This window comes from Pygoscelis adeliae, unplaced genomic scaffold (assembly GCF_000699105.1).
Source record: "Pygoscelis adeliae isolate BGI_AS28 unplaced genomic scaffold, ASM69910v1 Scaffold57, whole genome shotgun sequence".
Lineage (NCBI taxonomy): Eukaryota > Metazoa > Chordata > Aves > Sphenisciformes > Spheniscidae > Pygoscelis > Pygoscelis adeliae.
Window position 1 is genome coordinate 13,254,014 of NW_008825615.1, and position 26,259 is coordinate 13,280,272.

Below are 26,259 nucleotides of genomic sequence, written 5' to 3' on the forward strand. Positions count from 1 at the left end.
TTCTTACTATTCCTCCTTCCTTCTTGTGTCTTGCTATAATCTGGGATCACGACGCATCCCTGTTTGCAGCATGACAGTGAGGCTGCACCAGAGTCTAGGAATATGCCATACATAATAACAGGATTTTCATTCTCTATTTAATACAGATTTTGTTTCTGTGATCCATATCTACATCACTTTGATCACCTTAAAAAAAAATCTGCAAATTCGATCTGGTGCACAGCACAAAGGCTTGCTGAGTAAGCTGAGTGTCTTGCTATAAAAGCCATATTCTGAGGTCTGTAGGGACTTCCTGCGACTTTCTGGGTAGATTTTAGTGCAATAAAATTCCATCCGACTTTAAGGATTTAATTCAGGCAGGTCATCTATCACCACCTGAGAGCCACTTGTTTAGAAGTCTTTCACTTTAGGGGGCTAGTCGTAGTGTTTGACACTCTTGATCCAGTACAGTCAAAGATGACTGGACATCTTTTCTGGCACATCTGTTTGCTGGACCCAAGGAAAAGGAAGGGATTTGTGGAGGTAGGGATCTGTATAAGGTTTTTATGAAGATTTGGGGGTTCTGGCTTGTTGCTGTGCTATCTGCTGATCAGTATATCTCTGTCAGTGTCAGGGTTGCCTTTGACTTTGAATCTTTATATTTGAATTATTTTTAAAAGAAAACGGAAGAATATAACAGAGACATCAGAAAATACTGAGAATACTGAGTTGGGAGAATACATCTCACTGGTACAGTGAGATATATTTAGTCATATGGGATGAAGTTAGCAGAGGTGTCTGACACAAAGATCTATTAGGCTGTCAGACAGTATCCCAAGAGAAATGGTGGAATCCCTACTACTGGCAATATTTAGAATTTGATTAGAGAAAGCACTAGAAAATGTGCTGAAAGGAGCAATCATATTTGACAGGAGCTCCTCATAGATGATCTGTTCTCTTCCATCCCTAATTTCTCTAATTGCATGCTCAAACTTGAGGGAATAATAATTTAAAGACTACCTCTAAGTATCTCAATGTGTTAACCACTTTCTACTGTTTTGCTCATTATTATATTCACAGATGAGAAGTCCCATCACATTCTACATGTTTGCTTTTAATTATACCTGGCCTTTCTGCAATAATTCCTGTACAAGATTGTGCTAGTTAAGTTACGTATCTTTTAAAACTAAGAAGAAAATTCTGCATTACCTCTAATCCTTGTATTTTATACATCATGCTAAACTGTATTTCCTAATCTGACAATATCTGTTAGAAAATGAAAAATTACAGTTAAGCTGTGAGTAGGCACTTTCTTTTTTATTCCTGTACAGTACACAGGACCAAGAAGAATTTCCAGGAACACTTTCATCCAAACGTGATTAGCAGCAGTGCAGACATTGCTGCATTTACTGTAAGCAGCACTTGTATAATAACTTGATTCATTGTCATAAGCAGAAAAAAAATGAGTTCATCTCTTCTGCAACTGATATCAACTTAACATTTAGTTTCCCTAGTACTAGATTAATTTTCATAACTTTTAAAATCCACCTATATTTTTCACAGTAAGTTTCATTATGTCAACTCTTCAAAATTTAAGTTTGAAAGAAAAAAAAGTTTGATCAATTCAAATATATAAATTGATGAGACACTATTCAGGTTGCAACTTCAAAAATTAAATCAAAGGTATTATGGAACTAGTGAAATACTATTTAGCTGTGTGGCTTAAAACAACACCAAATAAGAATTACCATTGTTATGTCTTCTAAATACTGCATTATGGTCTTTTATAAGGTAAGAAAAATAAATGTAAGAGTTAAAATGTTTATGTAAATAATAAAAAATTATGCAAAATGCATAAATTCATTGTCCAAATTTATTTTCAGAAATATTTTTATAAAATTAGATTCTAGGAAATATGTGATGAACTCTCTTTGTAACAGTCTAGGACAGTTGGAATTTGATTCAGCAAGAGATGTAATTTATGAAAAAGGTTGGGGTGTCTGGCAAAGATTAGGATATAAAGATTCCAACATTAAGAATGCCTGAGCTCTCATCTAGACCTGCTTCAGGATTAATAAATAAATAAATCTTTATTTGCCCTGTGTTTTCAGCACTTTAAACAATTTTGTCTCGAATTCCACTGTGAAGTTTTGTTACTGTTATGTATTACTAATTCATGGAATCCTTAATGGTTAAATATATTTAAATAGAGCATAAAAAAGGATCAAAACCAATGGGATTGAACATAGAATTAACCTATGTATTTTCTTTTCTTTTCTTGACATAGAAAATATAAGGCTATTTTTGTGGAGCCTTTTTGTTTTAATGCTGCAGTAAAATTGGACAGATCTTCTAGCTGTTAATCGTGATGACTCCTACAGGTCTTCTCCCGAGGGTATTCTGTAAATTCAGGGGCAGGGGCAGTTTATAGCATTTGAGGATGTATTTACTAGAGCACATTATCTTGAATTTGGCCAAATTGTATTTAATCTGCCTACTTCCAGCATTCATAATACATCAGAGTAAAATTTGATTTAAAATTACATGCAATTCAAGGTCCTATAAAGCACCTATCAAAACATTTCTGATGTTTGCCAGTACCTCAGCATTTACTTGCACATTTACAGGCTCTGAGATGGACAATCCTGTGGTCCAGTTTTCAAGGGTTGGAAAATAAAAAGGAGAATTCCTTGGAATTCCCAACCATTCAAGACCTGGAAATTTCATTTCCTGGTTTATTATAAAGCTTAATTAAGGTTGAAATGGTTCACTGTTAAGGCATTGTGTCTAGCAAGTCAAACCATTGTGAAATGCTTTAAACCATCAGTAAGTTGCTAAACTCAGAGAGAAGAGTTGTCAGTCTTTAGCGAATACTTGTAATAATTTCTGTATCTACGATACAAGAAACGCTGCTCCATAGACAGATTTTATGTCAGCTCCATCTATGGATTATACAGCTGGGGGAGCATCAGGATGCACAAGAAGTTCACCATCTGCTTTGCTTGAAATTTTGGAAAGAGAAATATTAGATATCATCAAGAGATTAAAACTAATAGTGGGTGTATTACAGCCCATCCTCCCTTGGCAGCCAAAGGCTGCTTTCTACTCTACTCATTTCAGTTCGCGGAAAAGATAAATCTTTCATTTAAATGCCATTTATGTGATATATTGTCACCAGTGCAACTTGCTACTGTAATATATTATCACTCAAGTACTATATAAAGCAGTATAAGTCATCAGTAAAAATAACAATTAAAAATCCTTTCTTCAGGGATCTCAGAATCGTAGACAAGTGCAAAGATGCAACTTATTGCAGATACACAAAGAAGATACCTGGGATTATTTTTCATCTCCACTTGCTGCTTATTACTAAAATAAGTCATTTTATTGATATTGGAAGAAAGAGATGTTTCTGCAAGACATTCCTGTGCAATAGGATCTGAATAAAAGATTGACACTGAGGTTAGGATGCTATTCCATAAGGAGAGGCAATATGAAAAAAACCACAAGTAAAATGGGAGAGGAAATGGTTTCAGTGCCGATGGTAGCAAGGTTAGGGGACAGGGAAAGTGCAACAAGTTAAATGGATGTAAGCAGCAGCTGATATACAGAGCTTTGACACATGAATTAGAAGTTTTAATGTGACTTCATGAGCATAGGAGAGCTAAAAGAAGGATTTGAAGAAATAAAGGTGTTAGTCAGATGAGTGTTGTGGTATAATAATTGCAGCAGCAAACCGTGCTGTAGGCTACAGTCTTGCAAATATAGAAGGAGTAAGAAAAGTCTCATTTCTATTATTCTTTTACATTTTCATTCCATTCTGATTTTCTTTTTCAGTACACCAAAAAGTATTTTAAGTGTTATTCATTCATTTTGCATTTAGTTGAAAAATTATGGAAAAAAATAGAGAAAAAAGAGAAAGCTACGTTTAGGAGAGTACACAGCAATTTCTTGAAGTATCTGAGATTCTGTTTTACTGTGACTGCTTTGGCACGGCACAGCTATTTGCTTCTGTGGCCCCTGCCCAATCTTTATCTTAAATACCATCAATTTTAGGACATCTGGGTAGTAAATATTTTTAGTTTGACTCATTCTTTTTACTCTAATTGTTCAACATGAGGTTTATTTAAACTGTTGAAATATGAGGACATGAATAGCTCATTTATGTTCTCTGCTTTGAATCTGCAAAATCTCTGTGACTGTGATTATACTGAAATTTCAATTGTATTTCCATGACTATGTGAAAAATGTTCACCTCTGTATGTTTTACCGTTCAGTTATAAAGGTGTTTCCCATTGCTGGTATGTGAAGAATAAGACTGATTTTGTTAAGAGGTCAAGTGTGTTGAGATTACTTCATTGCCTCTGGCAAGCACACCTACTCTGGGTTGTCTCAGCACTGTAGACTTTAGTTCATATATTGCATTTATGAAGTCCATAACATAGAGCTCTGATTTTTCAATTGATTAGTATTCTGATTTTAATTTCAGCATTATTTTTATTACTACTATTTATCATTTTGATGGATATAGTGCCACTCTACTTGTCTTTGCGTTCATCTTCAAAACGCTTGGTAGATCTCACTAGTGCAGGAGATATACATCATCTTCAACAAATGGATAATATCTAGTTTCTCTTTTTTCTGACCCTGGAGGTATAGCTGAAGAATCCAAGGCCAGCTATGATAGCAAGCATATGTACTTACAGAATGATTTAGTCAGAATTTCAGTTTCTAAGCATAAATTACGATTCTGGGAATCCTTGCTCAGCAACAGACTAACTTCCCAGGTACTTCAATGAAATTCATCTGTTCTACTTGCAGGTTTTCAACACTGAATAATCCAAATCTAAAGTAATTACAGTTTTTACCCCTCTTTGTAGTCAGTAGAGAGAAATTGCCATTTGTCTAAATTACAAAAAATTAACATATTGAGATGTGTTCCTCTACATCTACTCAGAGCTGCCCCCACCTTAGAATGACTTGGGGACTGAGCACCAAACCCATGAGTGTGACCGTGATGGAAGGCAAGTCCTCCCCCTTACGGCACTCTAGAGAGGCTCAGCCAGCTCAGCACTCACAAATCGTTGTTAACACACAATGATGGTGCTGTCTGCTGCTTTTTTAAAAGGAACAAGTAGAGAAGGAGGTGACAGTAGTACAGGTTCAAGTATAATAGCTGTGATCTGCTTTTAACTTTGGTTAAAATTGCCATTTCTCTGTGACACTATTTAATCACCTTAAATGCTCTTTGCAGGAAAAAAAATTAAGATTCATTAAGCCAAACAGGCAATATGACTAGCCAAGGGTGTGAGTCATACATCTGGAAGGAGAAGGCTTCCCAGATGTATTTCTCTATTTTCTCTCCAGTGTTTCATATACAGTAAAAGGGGTGGGATTTAAGATTTCCCATAGTTGTTAGCATTTCCTGAGATGTAGGTGTGTAGTCAGTTGCATGCCAGGTTGTCTAACCTGAGATCTTCTCTGAACAGAGTGCCATCTCTTTGAGATACTATTCTGATGTGCCCACCCATCCCCATGCATCATTCACAGCGTTCTGATTGCATTCTGGGGCTCAGGTCCCTTCAAAATTAAGCTTAGCAGCACTGATTTTTACGAGCTCAGCTTTCTCTGAGCAATAAATTCCTTCAAACAATGAACTAACTTACATACCTAAAGGTTAGTTATCTAAATCTAACACATGCATCCCGGGCTCCGTTTATAGTCATGGGAAAGAAAGTTCTCATTTAAAGAGCAATTCAACTTGTCCTCAAATAGGTGTCAAAAGTATGTGGGATGAATTAGCCTCTAAAGATGTTTTGTTTCTACCCTGTGATGCTTATGGGAATCTACCACTAGGTTAGTGAAAGACAACTAGCTTTTAGACTTCTAAGCTTAAGGATATATGGATGTGTGAGAAAATATGGATGTGGCTAAGTCACAACAGAAAAGAGAGTGAGACAGCATTTGTAGATTTATAAAGCCAGGAGAAGAAAATAGTGGAAACTATGCAAAGGCTCCTTTACTGGGAAACAACTGGTTTTACTTAGAGTTACAATTAGAGGTTGATTTATACCCTCACCTTCTCTGAGGTACAGTACTAATTTTTGTGTACTGCTGGGTGCAGCTCATGAGAAGGGCTACCCTGGTTCTCTGGCTGCAGACATTTTTCTTGTTCACGTATTTGCCAAGTAAAGTAGAGTTACATAACACACTTTACTTTGACTTATTGTTGTTTGTTTTGCTTTTTTTTAAAAAAAAAGTCTAGATATTTTGCAGTCTGTTATTTTAGAAAAAGTTGGGCTGTCTTCTATAAAAAAACTAATTAGTTTTGACTTCCTTACAATGTATTTTATCATGTATTACCAGGACATACATAAAATATTGTGAGTAGGGCAGTTTTCATTAGAAGTATTAGAATTATTTTCCTTCTTGGTTTCCCAGAGCTGAAACCTACCATTTTTCAGAGCATGCTGTGAAAATCCTATTTTCTAAGGTTATTCAGAGAAGAGGTGATTTAAACTTGATGCATTTGAGAGTGGACTGTTACTGTTTGAAATAGGGTTTTAACATTAAGTAGGAAATTCATGTTTAAAGAGATCAGATTGCATTAGATTATGATACCCTTGTTACTGATGATACTTACTATTTTGTTTCTATTTCTAATATTTATTTCAGCATCTGCAACTTGGAGAGGATTTGAGTAAATCTAAGTAAATAAAATAAATCTTCCTCAGTGATATCTTAGGTGTTGAAACAAATTGATACTTAACTTTTTCTCAGGTAGTAGAATATAAGCCTTTTTTCCAATTATGTCCCTTTTTTCTTCTACACCCCTTTTTCCCCTGACTATAATTTTCTTTATCAGTGGTAGAGTAGTGCATATTTGCTCCTGAAGTGAGTGTTCCCAATGTTAATTTCATGTGCTATTCTGAGATTCTTCTAAGAGTTTTTCCTATCTTCACTTTGTGGGGAAAGACTGGTAAATACTCAAATTAGTCTTTTCTTGTATTGAGCTGTATTTTAAAATTTTCCTTAATTTTTCTTATCTTTTGGTTATTATTTTTCAACTCTAAACTATACTAAAGCTCCTCAAAATAATCCATAATTGTTTATAAACATTGTTAGCCCCACTGCAGCTCCGGATGTGTATTTCTGTTCCTTTATCTCCAGTTCAGGATGTATCACTGTAAGGCCAGAGCAAATCCTAATCATTGAAAGGCTCACTTTCCTTTTCCCTGACACAAAGTAGAGGTCTTTTTCTTATGTTTTGGAAAGGTGTTTTATTAAGAAATACCTGAGATAAAGACACCCTGGCATAAAAACCTAGTCTAGAAATGGCTATCAGTTTGGCTTTGAATATTTCTAATAGTTCCCCCCGTTTCATATTTTTCAGTTCATTCCAATAAGCTTTTTCTTCTGAATGGTGGTGGCAGCTACCATGGGGAAAAAGACTCCTCACACAGGAGAAGAGTCTTCCCAGGCAACCAACCCCAGTCCCTTGGCTACCCTTGAGAATCAAACCTCATCAGTAACTTTTTGGAGTTCAAAGGAACCTGTTTCCCTCGGGTCCTGCTTATGTGCACCCTCATTAACCTCTTCAAAGAACGCTGAATATTTAGCAAAGTGCTTTCTTCCCCTTCACTGAAACTGGGTTGCTTGACCCTATCAACTTTTCATACAAGTTTTCTCATATTCTGATGAGCGTGGAGATGGATTCTCCAGTGGTGGACATTGATCAGATCAGGCCCAAAGTCGCTTTATCTGAGACATTTCTGCTTGAAAAGCACAGACCTCAATTAAAAGGCATTAGAACTTACATACAGGATGGAAGGTCTAAGTGTTATACACATATATGTGAAGATTTATGGTGAAATAAATGAAATCGTAGAAATTATAGAAGAAAAAATGTCATATTCAAAATACTGACAGCATGGGTAATCAATCCTTTTGCCTTCAATGAGGTGAGGATACAGCACTAGTAACTTAGATTCTCTAAGAGCACAGCTCTGTTCCTATCAGCATGCACGTACAGAACGTTTATCAATTTAATATGGTTTGTTTGTTTGTTTTTAATACAAGGACTAATAGACCTAGAGAGTGCATGAAGGAGTCTGACCCTATTACTGAGTAGAAGATTGCACTGTGTTTGGAGAGGGCATCCTGGGTTCTGGTCTCTGGATTTATACAGAACTGCTCTTGGGAGCACGATCCTCATCACACACAGAGCGTAGAATATGTGAATTTGAATGTCCTCAAACTCATAGCTTCTGCATCTTAACAGGGTCTACATGGGAGCTGGATGTTTCATCTCTCAAAATGTGCATGCAAGAAACACTTTCAAACATTAAAGTTGTAGGGTCTGGGGAGCTGAAGGTTCTTTGGGATAAGGGTGTCTGGGTACAATTTTAAACTTAAAATAGTTTTAAACATAAATAGTTCACCTGTAGGATTAGAAGATAATTCTCATACAGATTGACACAAATAAGAGAACATTATCCAGAAAATACTTTTTCCTTATTAAGGATACATTGTGCTTTTTTACTCTGTCTCTGGTTTCCAACCATTCCACTTGAACCATTTGCACTGTATTGACCTGCTCTGAGCCTTTAGGGAGGCTGTTAAAATCTGTAGCATGAACCCACAGAAGTGTCAAATATTAACAAGTGTTCTCTGCCCTGCTGGTGCTGAACGTTGATCCACCTCAGGCGTCAAGAAACTGAGAGCGCTAATTTGTAATTGTTGCCTTTCCTGTTCTCTCATATGGTGGGTAAGCATGCTGAAATGTCTTTCTTCTAGCTATTCGACTTTATGTAGGAACTTGGATCACCCTCGTCTATACAGTAGCAGGATCCTGCCCAGTAGCATACTAATCGATGTGACTAGCATCTGTCTCCTGTGGTTCATGGTTTCTCTCATCCTGTCCCCAGAAGCAAGATTGTGTATTTAGCTCTATAATGCTAAATATATCACTGGAGGCGCAGGGATATGTGTTTAACTGTACTTTTTGCTATGAGTTTATACTAATGAAGGCAAGTCAAACTGGTGCCCTTCCACCTGAAATGGAAGATGACAAGGTTTGTGTGGACTTCAGATTCTGGGAGAGGCCATTCCCCAGTCTCCAAACGGGACTCTCCCTCCTGCCCGGAAAAGCTTTCCCTTACTGCAGCTGACGTGGGTGCCTGAGAAGTGGAGTCACCATCTGAAGTCCTGTCATTCCTTCAGGCCACGCAGCACCTCAGGGGTGAAGTCTCCCACCTGGAATCCACACTCACCCTCACTGCTGGGTAGGAGACCGGAAGGACAGACAAATTTAATATGCTTGACCTAAGGAGGCATAAACAAATGCTTCCTCCTTTGAATGTTTTCTTTAAATCAGAAGTAGTTCAATATCATTATGGAGTTTAATTAGCAGAAATAATGACGTACCAAACTAACACTGTACTTTATGTGGTTATGATAGTGTACCAGAGTGATTGTTTATTGGACTGCTGTTATTTTGGAGCTGCCTCATGCTGTGCGTTCTACCCCAACCTAACTAAACTTTGCATAGCTTGTGGGGAAAAAAAATATTGCCTTCTGCTGTAACTAATATTGAATGAAAGATTTTTAAGCCCTCTATTTCCTTTAGCACTTCCCATAACAGGAGAATTTTCTTGTGAGTACGAAATGTTTGGTTTCTATTTAACTAAAAATATTGGCTCCCAAAATTCATAGAAAAAAAAAAGTGTTTCCGTACAGCATTTCTTGCCTACTCTGTTGTCCTGTCATATAAAAAGAGCATATCAAAAGTCATTCCCTGGATTATCTATTTATGTATTTACTTATTGTCTGGTTCCTGAGCACTCTTTGGTTCAGAGGCAGCTACAATGGATCATAATTGCCCATGGCTCCCTCAGTAGAAGATTCAGGCATTAGATAAGCTGAACCACCTTCTGAAGTTATTTGTGTCTCTCTAGCTTAGGCAGACTGGGCATTTGTCTGAGCCCTTCAGTTAGGACCCTGAAGTTAGATGGGAGGAACCTGTATTACAGTGTTCATTAACTTCTCACAGAAAAGCATGCCTTTAAAAAGAGTGGGATGCTCAATGAAGGAAAAGGTGCTTACTGTAAGTTATTTATAAAAATCATAACCCATTACTTCCTTCACAAACATCCACAAATATTGTTTGTCTAGGTTGTTTATTTTTGTTGTTTTTTTTTAAATAGACCAAATATTATGAACTTATCACAATAACATTGTTAACAATGTTGTACGGTCAATATATTTTTCCTGCCATTTGTTCATATAGGTATTTATGGAACCATTTATATAACAAATTGCTAGGAAATGATTGCTTTCACTATCATTCATCAGTATTCTATGTAGATCCCACTGAAGCACTGTGGTTTGGACAATACACCACAGTTTATCAATGAATAAGCTGAGTTCTTAAATGAGCAACTGATTTCTTTACCCTTGCAACATATAGGTTGTTCTTCATGGTTCACAATTCTCACCAGTAGGCTGCATGTTTTACATAATACTGGGCAAACATAGCACGTATATGTTGATGGAAGCTACTTTTACAGCTTGATAATATAATTTGATTTATCACTCTTCTAAGCTGTGGTGTTCTATTTTGCCCTTAGGGATATGATGATGGATATGGGGGTGAATATGATGATCCAAGCTATGAGGCATATGATAACAGTTATGCCACCCAAACACAAAGGTAAGCATTTGTACTTTTACATTAATTTTTCAAAGAACACTTTTTTTCTCTTAGCTTTTCCTGTAAATCTCCTGTTTTATTTTCCACGTTAAATTCTACAAATCTCACAGTACTTTAAAAAGCTTTCAAAAAGTAATAATGGCAGTCAGAGTTTATATACAGAATTATTCAGATGAAGCAAAAATGCAAGCAGCTATACTTTTAAAATTGGTGCAAATTAAGTATATTTTTTTAAAAAAAGCAAGCAATTAAATCATTTTCCTATCTGATGTCATTCTGAACTTGTTTGTGCAATTTTTTTTCCTTTGCTAGTGTGAAGTTGTCAAGGGCATCTCATATTTATGGCTGTTACAATATTTTGGGCAAAACCAGAAGGAAATAAAAAAAAAAAATTATGATGGTAAATACCTGCCACTGGTTGGCATCCACCATCAAGGTAAACTATAGAAGGGAATTGCATGTCTGAAGTAAGGCTGAAACTATCTGTTTTCAGCCAGTTACTTTCTCAGCAACTCTCAGAATTGATAAAAGCAACCAAGTTTGGAAATTTATTTTATGTTCTTACTGTGTGCAATAATGGGGAAAATTACATTCACATCTTTTATGATTTGTGTCACTAAAATGAGGCAAAAAAATGATCGCTTTTTATGTACTCATACACCACGCACTCATATATTAATTCAACAGTTGGTCCATGTTTATTAAATATGGAATGACATCTTTTTCACAGTTAAGCTGAAGGATAAAAGATTGCTTCAGCCAATTATTCAGAAAATGCTCTTATGGGTTGCTAAGAGTACATGTAAGATTGTGGAAAGGCAAATGAAATTTTAAGAAGAAAAGACACAGATTTTAACTGCGTTAATGTGATTCTTACTGGGCAAGAAAGCAATGTATACATACAGGGTTCTGCACTCCGAAGACCAGAGGACCTTAAACTTTCTTTTTGTTTAACCATCTCTTTTGCTGAATGCTTTGCTGACGAAAATGCCTGTCAGAATTACGTTCAGCTCCAGAACTGCTGTAGTGAGTGGCACTTGAGCTGATAAAAAATACTTTGTAAGTATTTTCATAACCAGTGAAGTATATTTAAAAGGATTTGTCACACCTAAATGTGAACCCCATCAAGTATACTTTAACAACACTTTTAAGTAATTATACATTCCTAGCTGCACCCATCATGTCACTGTGTAGGTACATATTCTTGTTGTCAAATGTACTCCAACTTTTTTGAAAATAATTCAGCCCATCTTTTGCTACAATAATAAGTTGTCACAAGAGATACTGCCTCTGGTGTAAAAATAATAATTAGATGGAAATCTCTCTGCTATGACATTGCTTTATATCATTTGAATTAACCTGTAATTTCTTTGCAAGTTGATGTCGCAGGCAACTAAATGACAAATGTATCAAGTTTATGAGGAATGTATTATAATCCAGCTAGAACTGGCATGTGATAATTCGACTCAAGGAAGAAAACCTATAAAGAGGCACATAATTTTGTCAATTAAACAGCTATTAAGTTTAGTCATCAGATACATTTTCTACTAACGTGAGCTACCTCCAGGATACTTTATTTAAAATCTGCAACTAAAACATTTCCTTTTGAAATATAAGACAGGACACGCAGTCATACTTATCCATGTTGAGTGGTGCTGAATGCCACAAGTAATCTATTGATTTCAAAGAGAGCACTTTTGGAACAGCACACTTCTCATTTCAAAGATTTAAAGAACAAATGGACCATTAGATACACATTTTCGATTTCTGTACCTTATTGGCCATTTAGCTACACAGAAATGCCTCCCTACTGAGCCAAAATAATACAATACAATGAAAAAGTATGACCGAAATATTTGGTTAGATGTATATAACAAAAAGTTTTCTCCCAATCTCAGATCTTGGTTATTAGTATACTCCAATCATATGAGCAAGACATATCATGCACACACCTAACAAAGAAGATAAGTAGCACTGCTTCAAAGTACTTATCCATCTCATCCAGTGTGTGATTTACAGGAAAAAAAAAAACAAAAACTTGTAAACAATGTCTGTGCTCAGCAAGAAAAATATCATTACCGCCCTCTGCAGGGATTGACTGAAATTCTAAAGCATGAGACGAGAAAAAATTGTAGTTAGAGGCTTAATGCAGAGCGCCAAGATTTCTGTTCACATTGAGGGCAGAGTTTCGACTCACTTTTTATGGCTCGTTAAGGAATCAATATGGAAATTCTTAGAGAAGGTACAAACTCTTGTCTGACTGTCTGTGTCACCATGCATGTTGACCAAGCCTTACTCTCTTCATTGCTTCAAATAGAAGAATCTGTTGGGGTGGGGGGCGCGAACAGACGCGGTGGGGTCGATGGTCTGAATGCAAGCGTGCTTTAGAGCATATAGCAAGTCGTGCCTTGTTCCCCTACTCACCCAATGCACAAAGTGAAGATAGTGTTTGGGCAACCTGCCACCACCACCCCTGTTACCTATACCTTTGTCTTCCAGACCTCATATCTACTCCCCATTTGCTCACCAGAGGCTTTCTGCCTGTATATGTTCCTTCTCGGGGCCCTTAGTCCTTCATCGCCCAAGAGGTCTGATTTAGACTTTTTTATAAATTAGGCTCTGCCAACAGCAGAGAAAATGAGCACACTACCGACATACACCACGGTGCTACAACATAGGATTATGATTTAGTAGAAGGAGCACCAAAAATACCAAGCCCCACGACCATCCAGATGCAAGTAGAGATAAATGCTGTACTTTTGTGCACAATCATCTGAAGATTTGTACTAAAGGTCAGGGACAGTGTTACGGGCCCAGCAATACATTTTGTATAGATCCTTCTCTAATGAACTCTACCACTGCCATCCTTCCAGACAGAGAGCTCTGTCCTTCATGACAACAGTCTGATTTTTAGGCTGAAAATAGGGGGATGGGGTCACTTGTGGAAGACACCATGACAGAGTCTCAGGATCAGACTGGAATGAAACCCACAATAAGTCTGTCTGGCTGAATGAGCTAAGAGGCACCTCAAGAGCACTTTGAAATGAACACAATAAGCAACTTGAAGAAAGAGAACAGCAGGACCCTCACTATGGTAAGTGCCACCTGTACCTTATTATGTTTGGGGAGACTAATTTTAGGAAGGAGTGAATTATGGGCTATGACAAATACAGTCTATATTGCATGAGGTATGTCTTGCTTTAACTAACAGAAGCTGTATTTCTAAAGCCACCTTTTTTCTTCCTCATCTTCCTGTCCCATGACAACCCAGAACACAGGATGGAACCTCAGGACAAAGATTTAAATGAACAACTGGCTGCCCTTCCCAATTGTGTTTATAACCATTATTTACAAGATGCCATGAAAGACTACAGGGTTAGCAAGGGCATTTAGAAACCCTGCTCATTTTAGAAATTTGTTCATACTGATATCAAAATATAGTTTTTAAGGTAATTAGAATGAAAGGTTTGTCCGATGCCAAAGAGAACAAGGAAACAACCATTTGTGGGCAGGGGAAGACATCAGATCTGACATACTTCCCATGGGCAATGTTGCACTGCACTTCGAATTTCTCAATGAAACCTCTTTTTCCTCTCTCTTCCTCTCCCTTCCATACACTGTGAAGATGGCTTTCAGTGATAAGTACATCTACCTGCCCACACCCACCAAGAGATATTCAGTAGTTGTTAAGTTTATACACTACTCCCTAGGCACTTGGAAGTCAGGCAGAGAACACTCAAACCCTTTCTGCCAGCTAGATTTACCTCCTGAACCTCTAGTCTGACAACTTTGGTTAAAAATATAAATCCTAGACATGCTATTCAGAAGTAAAAATCCCTCTCTGAATATGATTGCCATCCCTGCTCCTCACCATTGCCTGTTCACCTGTGCCAATGGTGAGACACAGAAGGAAGGTAAGGGAAAGAATTAGCCTGATCTTCTCAAACAGCATCATCTCATCTCAGCAACCAGTTACTACCCATCTAAGTTTTCCACTCCCCTTACACTTGGCAGTTTAAAACTTGGAAGAATTGTATTCTGGTTGTCTCAAAGAATTCTGGCATTAAACAAAATTACTATCACTGCGCAGGTGTTTAGCTAGACTCAACCCTCACCTGTGAGCCATTCTATCAGTTGCTACCCAATTTCCATTGCTAAGGAAGATGTCATTCCCGTGCAGGCCTGTAAAGCTATGGCGCTTGTCCACTTTTTGATGATTCTTAGCAGTTCAAGTACAATGATATTCTCAATGGCTTCTTACCTTCAAACCATGTTGGAACATGTGGTGGCAGCCATTCTTCCTTTCCATTCCCACTCAGATATTGATTTAAAGAAATAAATATGATTTTTACAGGGCAACAAACAAGTTCATGAAACAAAACTCCAAAATGGTAGAAGTATCAATTTCCAACTCAGCTGTAACACAGAAGCTGTAGGAGAATTCTACTAGTTTTCAAAATATAATACACTTTTTGATTTTCTTAGCAGGAACTTTTAAGTCTGTTGAATCACCACCACTGTCCGGGATTCATGGGTTGAGAACACTAGATCACCCGGAGAAAAGGATGAAAAGTTTAGAGAGGATCTACAAGATCTGCCTCTTTGGTTACTCAGAGGTTGGTAGGGGATCAGACTGTAGCACATGCAAAGTGTGGCCAAACTCCTCAGCCAAGACCAACAGAACAATTTTGCGGAAGTGGATCAGTTGCTGATGAATCAGCTGAGAACCGTGATGGCCAGCAGAGCCATCTTCAGCTCTGCTACCACATCTATAGTCATCTCCACTGACCTTTGTGTCTCTGCCAGCACCAGCAGTTTCATTTCAAAGGTACCATGTCTCACAGCCAAAAGAGATACTAAGGAAATCTGGGACTGACTGGCCGGTCATGGGATGAACCAGGAAGGGTATGTTCTATGTAATCCACTTGTGCATAATCTATCCAACCATATGTAGTGTAAACAATGGTGCCTGACAGGGAAAAGCAAAGGAAGTCAATGATTGTCCATTGAAGCTTAAAATTTGGGTTTGATATAATTTCCCTGTTCCACAGTGCCTGGCATGAACACTCACACATCAATCAGTTCTGGTTTTTATGAACAGGTAGTTGGTATATTGGCAATGACTTCCAGGGCTGGTCAGTTGGCTTGTTCCTCTGTCTTTTGTTCTGTCTGGCTTTTGTTAAAAACATAGTTCAGCTGCAAAATGCATTGCCGAGTGGGTGCTTACTAAAGAAAGAAGAGTCTGTGACTCCCGTCCTAAGCTGCAAATAGACTTGCAAATATCAGAAAATCTGTAACATACTGACAAGAAGAATAAATAATTCAGTTATAAAAGATAGATTAAAATAGTGCAAAACTTTTCTGTTACAAATGCCATCCCACAGTGACACAGGCCTTCTCATGACACGTCTTCATCTATGCTGTGACTGCAAGATGACATAGATAAAGGGCATTTCTCTTGCCTGCCTGGAGCCAGCCTCACTAATGACAGTAACCCAATTTTAAGGCCTTGAAGCAATTCCTGGCAAAATATTTACTGTTAATCTTGAAAATATTTTATGTAATGCTATAGGCAACAGTCCTCTGGACACACATTCCATGCTGGTATGCAGATAGTTTTGGGACAATGACTTCTTTTTGGTCTGTCAAACGCACACTGCAAACCCACCCTGCAACTGCTAAGCAAACAACCAAACTTCTGTTTCTGATGCAGAAATGCATGTTATTGGTCATGTCATCTCTGAACTTCGTCTCTAAGAGGTTAATGGTAGTACAGAATCTAAATCTTAACATAAAGAAAGATGGCATTAATACGTCTGAAATAAATTCTAAGTTTTTACATGATCTGAAGACTTACACACGTTGTGTTAGATAACTGCCAAAATGAAATTATCTTAAAGGACTGAAGAAGAGAGAAAGGAAAGTTGCAGTATCAGAGAATTTCAAGTTGACTGGCATAGCTTTCATCTAACTGAATTATATTTAATTCAAAAGATATAATTATCTGTGGTTCATACCTATAGCTGTGCTGTCATGTGCAAAGTCCCATTGGGCTCCTGTTTCTCAATGCTAGTAACAAAAATATAATGAGAAAAACAAGTTTCAGGGCACACATGCTGCCTATGTCCACTTCCCTGCTATGGCAGATAGTTGCTATGACCATATCAATGTAGTAGTATCCCAGTAACTGTATGTTCATAGCAATACCTATCAATTCGACCTGTAACAGGCTCTGCGATTCTGATTCACGTTCTTATAATGACTCAGACCCACTGAAAATTTCAAGAGCATATTCAACCATTGAGATTGAACATATGACCAGTTATTGACGTTGAAAAGAAACTTTGTTTTCCTGGTTATTCTTGCTTCTATTGTTAAGTTCATGCTATCATCTACTGTACAGCTTGTGTTTATAGCTCCTTTTTCTGCAGTGTAGGCTGCTAGTACAGGGGATTTAGGGATCACTTACTTATTTCTGATCTGATATGCAGGAATGACCACAGTTCAGTCCATGTCACTTAATGTGGCTTACGGTACAATCACTTCAGTTCAGAGACATGCTGCAAAATGATTTAGGAAGTAAAGCAAAGAATATTTTATCCAGTTGAATCTCCAGGAATTATTTACATCAGCAGTCTATATTTGCCTGAGCTCCAGTTCATCCTGGTTACCCTTGCTTGACCTCCAGATAGCAAGACTTTGTATGTACATCTGTTTCCAAAGATGAGTTCTTCACAAACAGTGCTGCAAGTAAAAGAACACTTTCAGACTTGTACACTTGTAAAGACAGCAGTACCAGTACATAGTTCTGCTGGGCATACATGTTCTTTGATGGACTCTACCCAATGGACTATTCTTCTCTCCAAGCTCCTTTTCAATTCAGCAAAAAATGATGGCCCTATGTTTCAGTAACAGAAATTTAGTATTAACATTAGGAGGGAGTGAAGAATAGTAACACAGGACTAGAGTGCTTGGTAATCTCCATCACCATAGCTTTTAAAACCACGTTAGAGAAATTTCAGTAAAGAATCATGTAAATAAATTCTTATAGGTACATTAAATGATCTAAGTGACATCTTAAGGTCCCTTCTAGCTCTATTTTCTGTTTCCCCTTTTTGTTAATGCATGACTAGGTTTACTTCAAGATAACAACACAGGATATTCTAATTGGACTATGGAGGCTGTTTTGTTACAAATAAAAAGACAGTAACCCCATTCTCAAACTCCATTTTGATTTGTGGACTTTTTATGACTGTTAGAAATCCTTTTAGGAAAAATTAAAGTAAATCTGATGTTTCAAGAACTAAAAACGTAAATGTATCTTTAATAGAGTAGGATACTGACTTTCAAATGTTTTTCATGTTGTGTTAAATTACAGTAAATAATTCTAGACCATTCCTTCAGGATGATCTCACAATAAAGATATCAGATCTTAATTTTTCACAGGTAGCATTTTCATCTAGATACACAAATATACACAAACTGAAGACTATAATACATCTCATAATACAGTATAATGCAGCACTGGATGACCTTTCTGGTTTAGACTGTCTCCTTACTTATGCTGAAAAGGGGCAAAATTCATTAGGGGAAAAAAATCTTAGATGCACAAGTATCAAGAGACTGAAGAGTTATATTAATTCTATTTGCCACTACCAAGGAAATTAATATCATGGCCAACTCATGTAAAGCATAAACTATCTTAGATGCTCCTTTTAGTTTCAAGTATTGATGTAGATTTCTTACAACAGTGCCAGCATAGGTACAACAATAGTCAGTGCAAATTACAACACAAAACCTGTTTTCTCAGTCTTCTCACTGACATCTGTAGTCATGAGAAGAGTAAATAAGTCTGCCAGGATTCTGCAAGAATGAACTGCTAAAAACCGTCTGCTGTAGATCTAAGGGACAGATAGCAGCAGCATTCAGAATGCTTATAGCTTTCACTGATGTGATAGCTATCTTGGAGGCACCCAGTTTAGAGGCCACCTTTGTCCTTGTAAGTGATGTAACAGCATTAATTCATTATTATCACTTTAAAGTCTAGAAATCCAAGTAGCTGATCAGCATGTTACTGTATTGGAGTTGTACAACTGAAAAGCTTCAAAGATCTTGGAGTCAAAATTCCTGAAAAGCTTCTACCTGCATGACAGAAATGACTCTTATATTCCATTTTGTGCAGAACCTTTTTTGATAAATATTTGAGGGAAAACTTCATTTGAATACTTCTGAAAATCTAATTAGAACAGTTACTTGAGAAAACTATTGCCAGTAACAAATGGCTGTTGTACAGTAGGTAAGTTCTGATCCCTATTTCTGGATTCAGTCTTCAAATGACAGCTATCAGTTTCCTTACCTGCTGACAGACATTTGGGGAGGGGGGAGAAGCCTGGCAGACTTCCAGTAAGTTCCTATCTATTGCCAATGTCTCCAGTATGTTTGTACCTACCACTTGTAGTGTAGTTCAGTGTTCCCTGACGTGTCCAAATATCTACTCTCCCTCCAATTGAATCCCCAGCTGTAATGCTGTGGAGGGATTTCAAAGCAAAAAATGGCAGAAATGCTCAGGGTAAAAATAAGATCTTTGGCTCTTTAATTGAATACCAAAGAACTAGGGAGCAAATATTTCTGAACAGGCTTGAGACAAAGACTTAGAGTTGCCGTTGAGAAACTCTCAATCATATTCACATATTCTCTTTCCCAACGTCTTGCTGAGGACCTTTAGTAAACAGCAGTTCTCAGATTCATATGTTCTGATGCATTCAGAAGGAAAACTCTGAGAGGTCAATGATCTTCCTTGAATGTGGAATAAGTCTAGTAAATTCTTAAAGCAATGATCAGATACCCACTGTTTTTGACTGCTTGCTTTGTAAAAAGTTCCTGCAGACTTGTTGTGGAGAAAACTGTCCATAGTTAAATGGAACAATTTTGTCCTTAGTGTAAAAGCGGTGGCTAGACAGGACTGTGAATAATCATTAATTTATTTAGTAGATTATCCCATGGTTAAATCTTTTGGTGATACGACTGGAGGTTTACTCACTTGTATCTCACTATCAAAATATTACTATATAGTAAAATATATAGACACATAAATATAATTCAAGCTGCAATAGGTAGAGTGGTCACACTGGTTCTTTGTAAAATGGGATATTCATTCTTATTTTCTCTACTGTGCACTCTCTCACTTTTTAACCAGTATGCATTGTATTTATACTTTGTCATATTTCGTTTTAGCTTTGTGCTTATATCCACCTGTTCATAAATAAAGATTTCCCCGTATTTTATTTCCAACCTGTTGAAATCAATCAAGCCAGGAAGCCTAGAATATGACATTTTATGTAGCTTCACAGCAATCCACTTATGGCATTCATCATCGCAAACTGTTTTCAAATGCCACTTCTCATTTATTTGATTCAATGTGCAAAATGGAATCAAATTTCATTACTGTGAAGTAGAGAAAAGTTTTTCCTCTAAAGCTGAGTAGGATTCCTAAAATTCTGCATCATTCCCTTTGCAAATACTGTGTCTGCAGACATTTCATATTATATTCTGAAATACTCGGTCATAATTCTGTGTCTATGAGAAAAGTACAGCGGAATGGAGAATACTTGAATAGAAATCCCCATGTGTCTGTGATTGTAGCAAATAAATGGAAGATTGGTTTCTAGTTCAGATTTTGCAAAAAGTTCAGAACCCAAAGTCATCTTGCAATTATGATGGCTCTTCACTCCTATGCTTGTATAACTCTACTGGCTTCATTATTTATTTTATTTTTTAATTCAGATTTGCAGTAGCATGAAATCAAACATAGGAAAATGCTGGAGACAGATGAGATCTAGTTTAACTTCAGGCATGCTGTAAGCTACTAAATAAATCCAGGGAGTATTGTAATGGAGACATACTTCTCTGTTAAAAATACTGGATACAATCAAACTTGAGCTTTCAAAAAAAGGGAGACTTTATCCACTAAAATGTTCACCATATAATTCCATTACTTCTAAAGATCTATTCAGTAAAGGATTATATTTGTGATTAAAGGCTGAATCCTACAAGAAGTTCCCGTATTTAAAAGACTTCTCATCTTTCCTATAGATATAATGCTCTGTTAAGTAGAGATGTTCCAGTAAGTTTCAGATTCCTAAGAGGATTATTTATTTATTCACACATTTCAACTATGAAATATTATGAAATATTATTTTATAAAAATTGCATATATTGCAATTCATGTGAATGCAAATCTTGCTCACCTGTCTTCCAAGCAGAAACATACTGCTTTGTGTAAATAGCTTTTCTTTCATGGCAAACTATGTGTTAAATCCTGCTGGCTCCCTCCCTCAGGTAGGAGGGAGAAGCATTACATATGCAGTCTTACATAAAATGACTGCAGTAACATTAGACAGGATCCTGTTAGCATAGGAGCTGACAATTCATATTGTTTCAATTATCGATGTTGAATGTTGTAAACTCCGAGGATTACTCAACAGAAATGATATTGAGAAAGAGGGAGATAACGGGAGATAAAAGACCAAGACCTCAAAGGATCCATTTGAGGAAGTGAAAAAGAATGAGAGTTGTCTAAAATACTGAATCCTTGTGATCCTCTAGGATCCTTGTGAATTATCCCAGCTGTCAGCTTGACTCAAGAATCTGTTGTCTGAAGCTAACCCAGACTGGGATATATCTATAAGGAGTGCTAAAGTTTCATTTATCTGTATCTGTCTGAAGTATAGATGCTAGTTGCAAGCTGACAAAGGCCAGGTATCCCTCTTCAAAGAGTGCCAGTCCTAAAACACAATATTGGTTCACTCTCACATTGTTGAGTGCCACAACACAAAGATGGAAGTTTCTCAAGAGTTATTTTTACTTCTTCAAAGGCTAGCGTGGAAGTTGTTCGTCTGTTTGATTATGAATCTGAACTGTGGAACTTCACTGGCATCAGCTGACTCTCTAGTTTGGACCAATTAAGTATTTCACAAAAGAAGCCTGATTATTACCTAATGGCTGAGTTATAACTCCAAGGTTGATCAAAAGCCTCTTTTCTAAATTGACCAGCTCTTTCCCAAACATTTCCTGATAAAAGATTCCTATAATATTCTAGAATATACTCTCCCAGTTAAAAAGTACAACCACTAAGAAAAAAAAATAAAATATAAAAATGTCTTTACAGAAAAAAAAAATCTGTTAAATCTAGCTCAACAGGTCTTAATCAAAGGCTTTCAGTTTCTTAAAATCTTTCAGGATAGACTACAGAACACACTTCACCTATACGGATTCACATGTTAGCAGTGTTTAAAGCAGATGAACCCTTTCTTGTACCTTTCAGCTTTGGCTTTAGTGGGCCCATGGTATGTCTGCAACCACATTTTGTGTTCCACAATTAGAGAATAAAAAGTTAGGTGCATCTCTCAGCAAGTAAAAGCAAAGAACAAAAGAGAGAAAGGAAGAACAACAAAAAAAAAAAGCCCCCAAAAACATGAGGAAACAAGAAGTACTCAAGTTCTTTGGTTCTTGCAATGTCCTGCTGCCTTATATTACAGAAGCTGTAAGAGCAGCCAGGGAACCGGATGGTAATGCTGCTAACCTGGGGTCTCTTGCCAGCAGCTTCCTGCAGGTGCAGGAAGAGATTGGTCAGAGGCCTTTGCAATCTATTCATTAACGGCGTGATTTCCTATACCTAACGCCATCCATCTCTGAGTGGTGAACATCACCCTTCCCTCAGGTGGCTTGTTGTCACAAGAGTCAGGGTTTTGTGGCTTCAATCTTAAGTCTTTTGTTTGAGGGTCTCTGCTTAAACCACCTTAAAGCACCATTCTCTACAACCTTTTGGATAACAAGCTGTGTGGTTTCCCATGGGTGTTGACACAGTCAAACTGGAATTCGGTTTTTGCTTAGCTAATGTCAGTTTGAAAAAGTCCCAGTTAACGAGAGGTTAAAGCATCTGTTGGCTTTTAAGGTTGCTGTTTAGACACAGAGTCTCTGTATTTGAGCCTTTCTCGTATCATAGGAGCACCAGATAATTCAGGTTGGAAGGCACCTCAGGGGGCCCTTGTCTCTCAAATAAGGAACATCTTTTGTGTTCTTTTTTTTTTGGAACTGATCTGGCTTTACCTGCATGAAAATAAGACATCACAAGTTTATGGAAACTTTGATCCCAAATCTTTAAAAGTAACAGGTTCAAAAGCACTAACCAAAAACAAAAGTTAAGTTAAAAATAAGCATAAATAGGGTATGATTATGAAGATTAACAGTATATGTATTATTAATCTTCTTGCCCAGAGAATAGGAATGAGGACAGAATCATACATCTTTGTTGCAAAAGTTTCATACAGATAGAGAAAAATTATGTCAGAGCTTCTCAGACTGCAAGCCATTTGAGATATAAAAATAATTAAACTACTTGAGAGATTCATAGTCCCACATATATCAATTCTTCCACGAGTGGTACATGTAGAAGGTTACTAAAGTCTAAGTCATGGCACATCAAGACCTCTATGTTTCAGAAGTCTGGTGTTAAAGTATAGTGTGATGCTTTGAAAACTTAGAAGTAAAAGCTGAGAAGTTGGTAATGAGTTAATCTTATCTGCTTTATAAAATGTATTGCATCCTGCTTTCAGGTGGGTGCATGTACTTAAGTAAATTACACTTCACATTACTTGAAAGTAATGAATGCTAATGACAGATAATAGTGTCTTGTTTCCAATTAGCACTGCCAAAAGAACTTGAGGTTTCTAGAGCTCATGATCACCATATTTTCCAGGAACAGTCTGAGAACTTTAAAATTATATAAACAAGTTTTATTTATGCTGAATGCATTTGCTGATTGTTTCCTTCCACAGTTGGGCATAATGCGTACGAACTACATGTCTCTAGTTCAATAATTAAAAAAAAGACCTTATGTATGTAAAGCCATATTCTATCACCCATTTTTTATAAACATCATTTGTTGTTCACTTTGCTAAAAAATAGAGGAAAATGTTTACAAATAAATGCATGTAATAGATTATACTGAATATTCAGAAAGGTTTAAAATAGAGCAGACTAACGGATAAGCAGTGTGGCTCACAAAACGTGAGTTTAAATCAGGTATTTTATACTAAGAAATAAATTTTCTTCACTTAGGTATTGTCAAAACACTTTCTAATATGAGTTGGCAAGGAATTTGAAATACCATTTTGGCTCAAATTTATGAAAAATGTGTATTATTCAGGGAAATAAAGTTGGAGAACTTAGATCACAATCATGTATCGTGCTATGAACTATGTATTTTCAGAAATGTGTTAAGTATTGTGCTCACAGACATCAAATGTGCAGTATATAACAAATCACTTCCTTTCTACAGTTGCAATACATCTTGTTTCTTATTTTAATGGTTTGTGCATTAACTTTGTATTCTGTTTATAATGTACTTCAGTTTGGAATGTTCACTGTGCAGGATTTTTATCTCATATCCTTATTATCTGTATGATTGTGTGTTTTTTCTCTAATAAAAACGTACAACAACAGTAACATAGCAATGAATTTTTACCTGCTCTTGCAAGTCTTGCGTTTTGCTGGATGTTATATTGATGGTAATAGCTCAAGGCCCTACTGAGTGACCACTGAAAGCAGGACTGCTGTTGATAACTTACTGACCTTTGGATTGGGTCCCAAATGCACTCCTTTTAAAGCTGACCTTTGGATGCAGCTGCTTTGGTTTGTAAAATGTATCAGGAAGACGTATTAGCATCTTATCTGCTGACAGAAGATGAGAGTTCTGGGGTTCCTTCTGTAACTCCACTCACTAGTCAACACACTGCTCTACTCAGAAAAGCAGGCAGTACGCCAAAATGCCGCTGCTTAAGTTCTATTACACGAGATTTCTCATACGGCTGTCTGCCAGATCTGGGTGGTATGTAATCTGTCTGTTCTGAACATTTCAAGTAATTTCTTAGGTCTAAACCATGAGCTCTGTAGATATGACTACATACGTGATTTCACCCTGATGCTGCCAGTGCTCTAGTTCACCTTACATAGTCCTGTAATTTTATTTAACTGGCTACTAGAATCATTGCAAAATAGTACAGAATTCTTAGTATGTTCAACAAATAAAAGATGTATTCCTCCTGTTTGTTTCTTGCACCGCTTCAATAGGAGGGTGTATATATTTAGATAATTAATTTTCAAGCAACTGGATGGCTCCCATTATCCTGGAAGGTAATGCTCTGCAGTGATGATGTCCTGTAGAGCTCACCTGGCATTGGGAAAAATCTTTAGAAGTATTAACTTCATTTTCATTCATGTCACTCATGTACACTTTCTGCAACTGCTTTAGCAAATGAATTTCATCTGTCTGAGATATTGACGTCAGTGTACTATCCACTCTATTCTGGCTAAATTACTAAATTAATGCACAACGATTATAGTTGCATTTTCAGTTCAAAAAAATCCCAGATATTTGTAGCTGAAAACTGACTATGAGAGCTGTGCCTAGCCACTCAGAGGATGACGTGTCCCAAATCAAAACAGCTTGACTGTCAGTTATCAGATACATGCAATCAGTGCTCTCAAGTGAGTTACAAGTACATGAATTATTCTCAGAAATTATTCCAAGAATAGTTATGGATAGCTATTAAGTTCGAGAAATTAAAAATCTCATTACAGGCATTTTGTGAACAAAGAAGTCAAAATAAGTTTAAGAAAATAATTGTTACAGATTGCTTGTTTATCTCTATTGAATTTTTGAAATATTTTTACTTACACTCCACTGTCAACTAAGCTTCTCTTTCAAGTGTAAACTAATATTTTTAAAATGATAATCCAATATGGAAAATTGCCTGAGCAATAATGTTACAAATAATGCAATATTGAGCTGATTGCCTGCTTCTGTTCATTTTGAAAGAGTCTATCTCACACAGTGTCCAAGGAAAAAGAAGCAAAAGTGACAACAACAAAAAATTAACGACAGGGAAAGTGTTACATTTTCTGTTTGGTTCACTGCAGACAGAAGAAATACAATATAGTAGAATTCATGGAGTTTGTAAGTTTTTCTGTGCAGAGACTGATTCTTGTTATGTCTGCCTGGTACATGATAACAGCAGTAGTCTGATCTGGAATTTGGTACTAGGTACCAAAAACACCATGCAAACTGTAAATAATAATAGCAGTCAAGCAAAAGTATGAATAATTCCATTTCCATTTCATTATGTCTTAGAGGTCAAATTTTCTGGATGTGCACTCCAGGTAATAGCTGGTGATTGCTGATTATCAGGATTTAACTATGATCTGAAATCTTTTGATAATGTGTTTATATGACCATACATAATTTATGTTAATTAACAGAAAGCAGTGAAAAAGTGGGTTTGAGACTCTAAGTCTGATTTTCCACTCCTTGACCCTTGCTACTTTCAATATGCATTTTATTGATTACTGTATAAAACTTTCCATGGGTGTCCAATAACTGCATAAGGAAGAAGGCTGTGGTGAATCGGGTATCTCTCTACAAGCAGCGGAAACATACTTTCGTCTTCAGGAGTAAAGCTGAAAACCTGTCAGTGTTTTTGGTAAAGATAAGTAATTTACAGGTTCCACAC

The 26,259-nt window shown here is 36.8% G+C and overlaps 1 protein-coding gene across 1 annotated transcript in view; it reads left to right on the forward strand.

The window, feature by feature from the left end:
• The window catches only part of KHDRBS2 (KH domain containing, RNA binding, signal transduction associated 2), a 304,707-nt gene that overhangs the window by 259,515 nt on the left and 18,933 nt on the right, over positions 1 to 26,259 (forward strand). Inside the window, exon 7 of the mRNA XM_009333248.1 lies at positions 10,608 to 10,690. Coding sequence (XP_009331523.1) covers positions 10,608 to 10,690 — 83 coding nt within the window. The remainder of the gene's footprint in view (positions 1 to 10,607; positions 10,691 to 26,259) is intronic.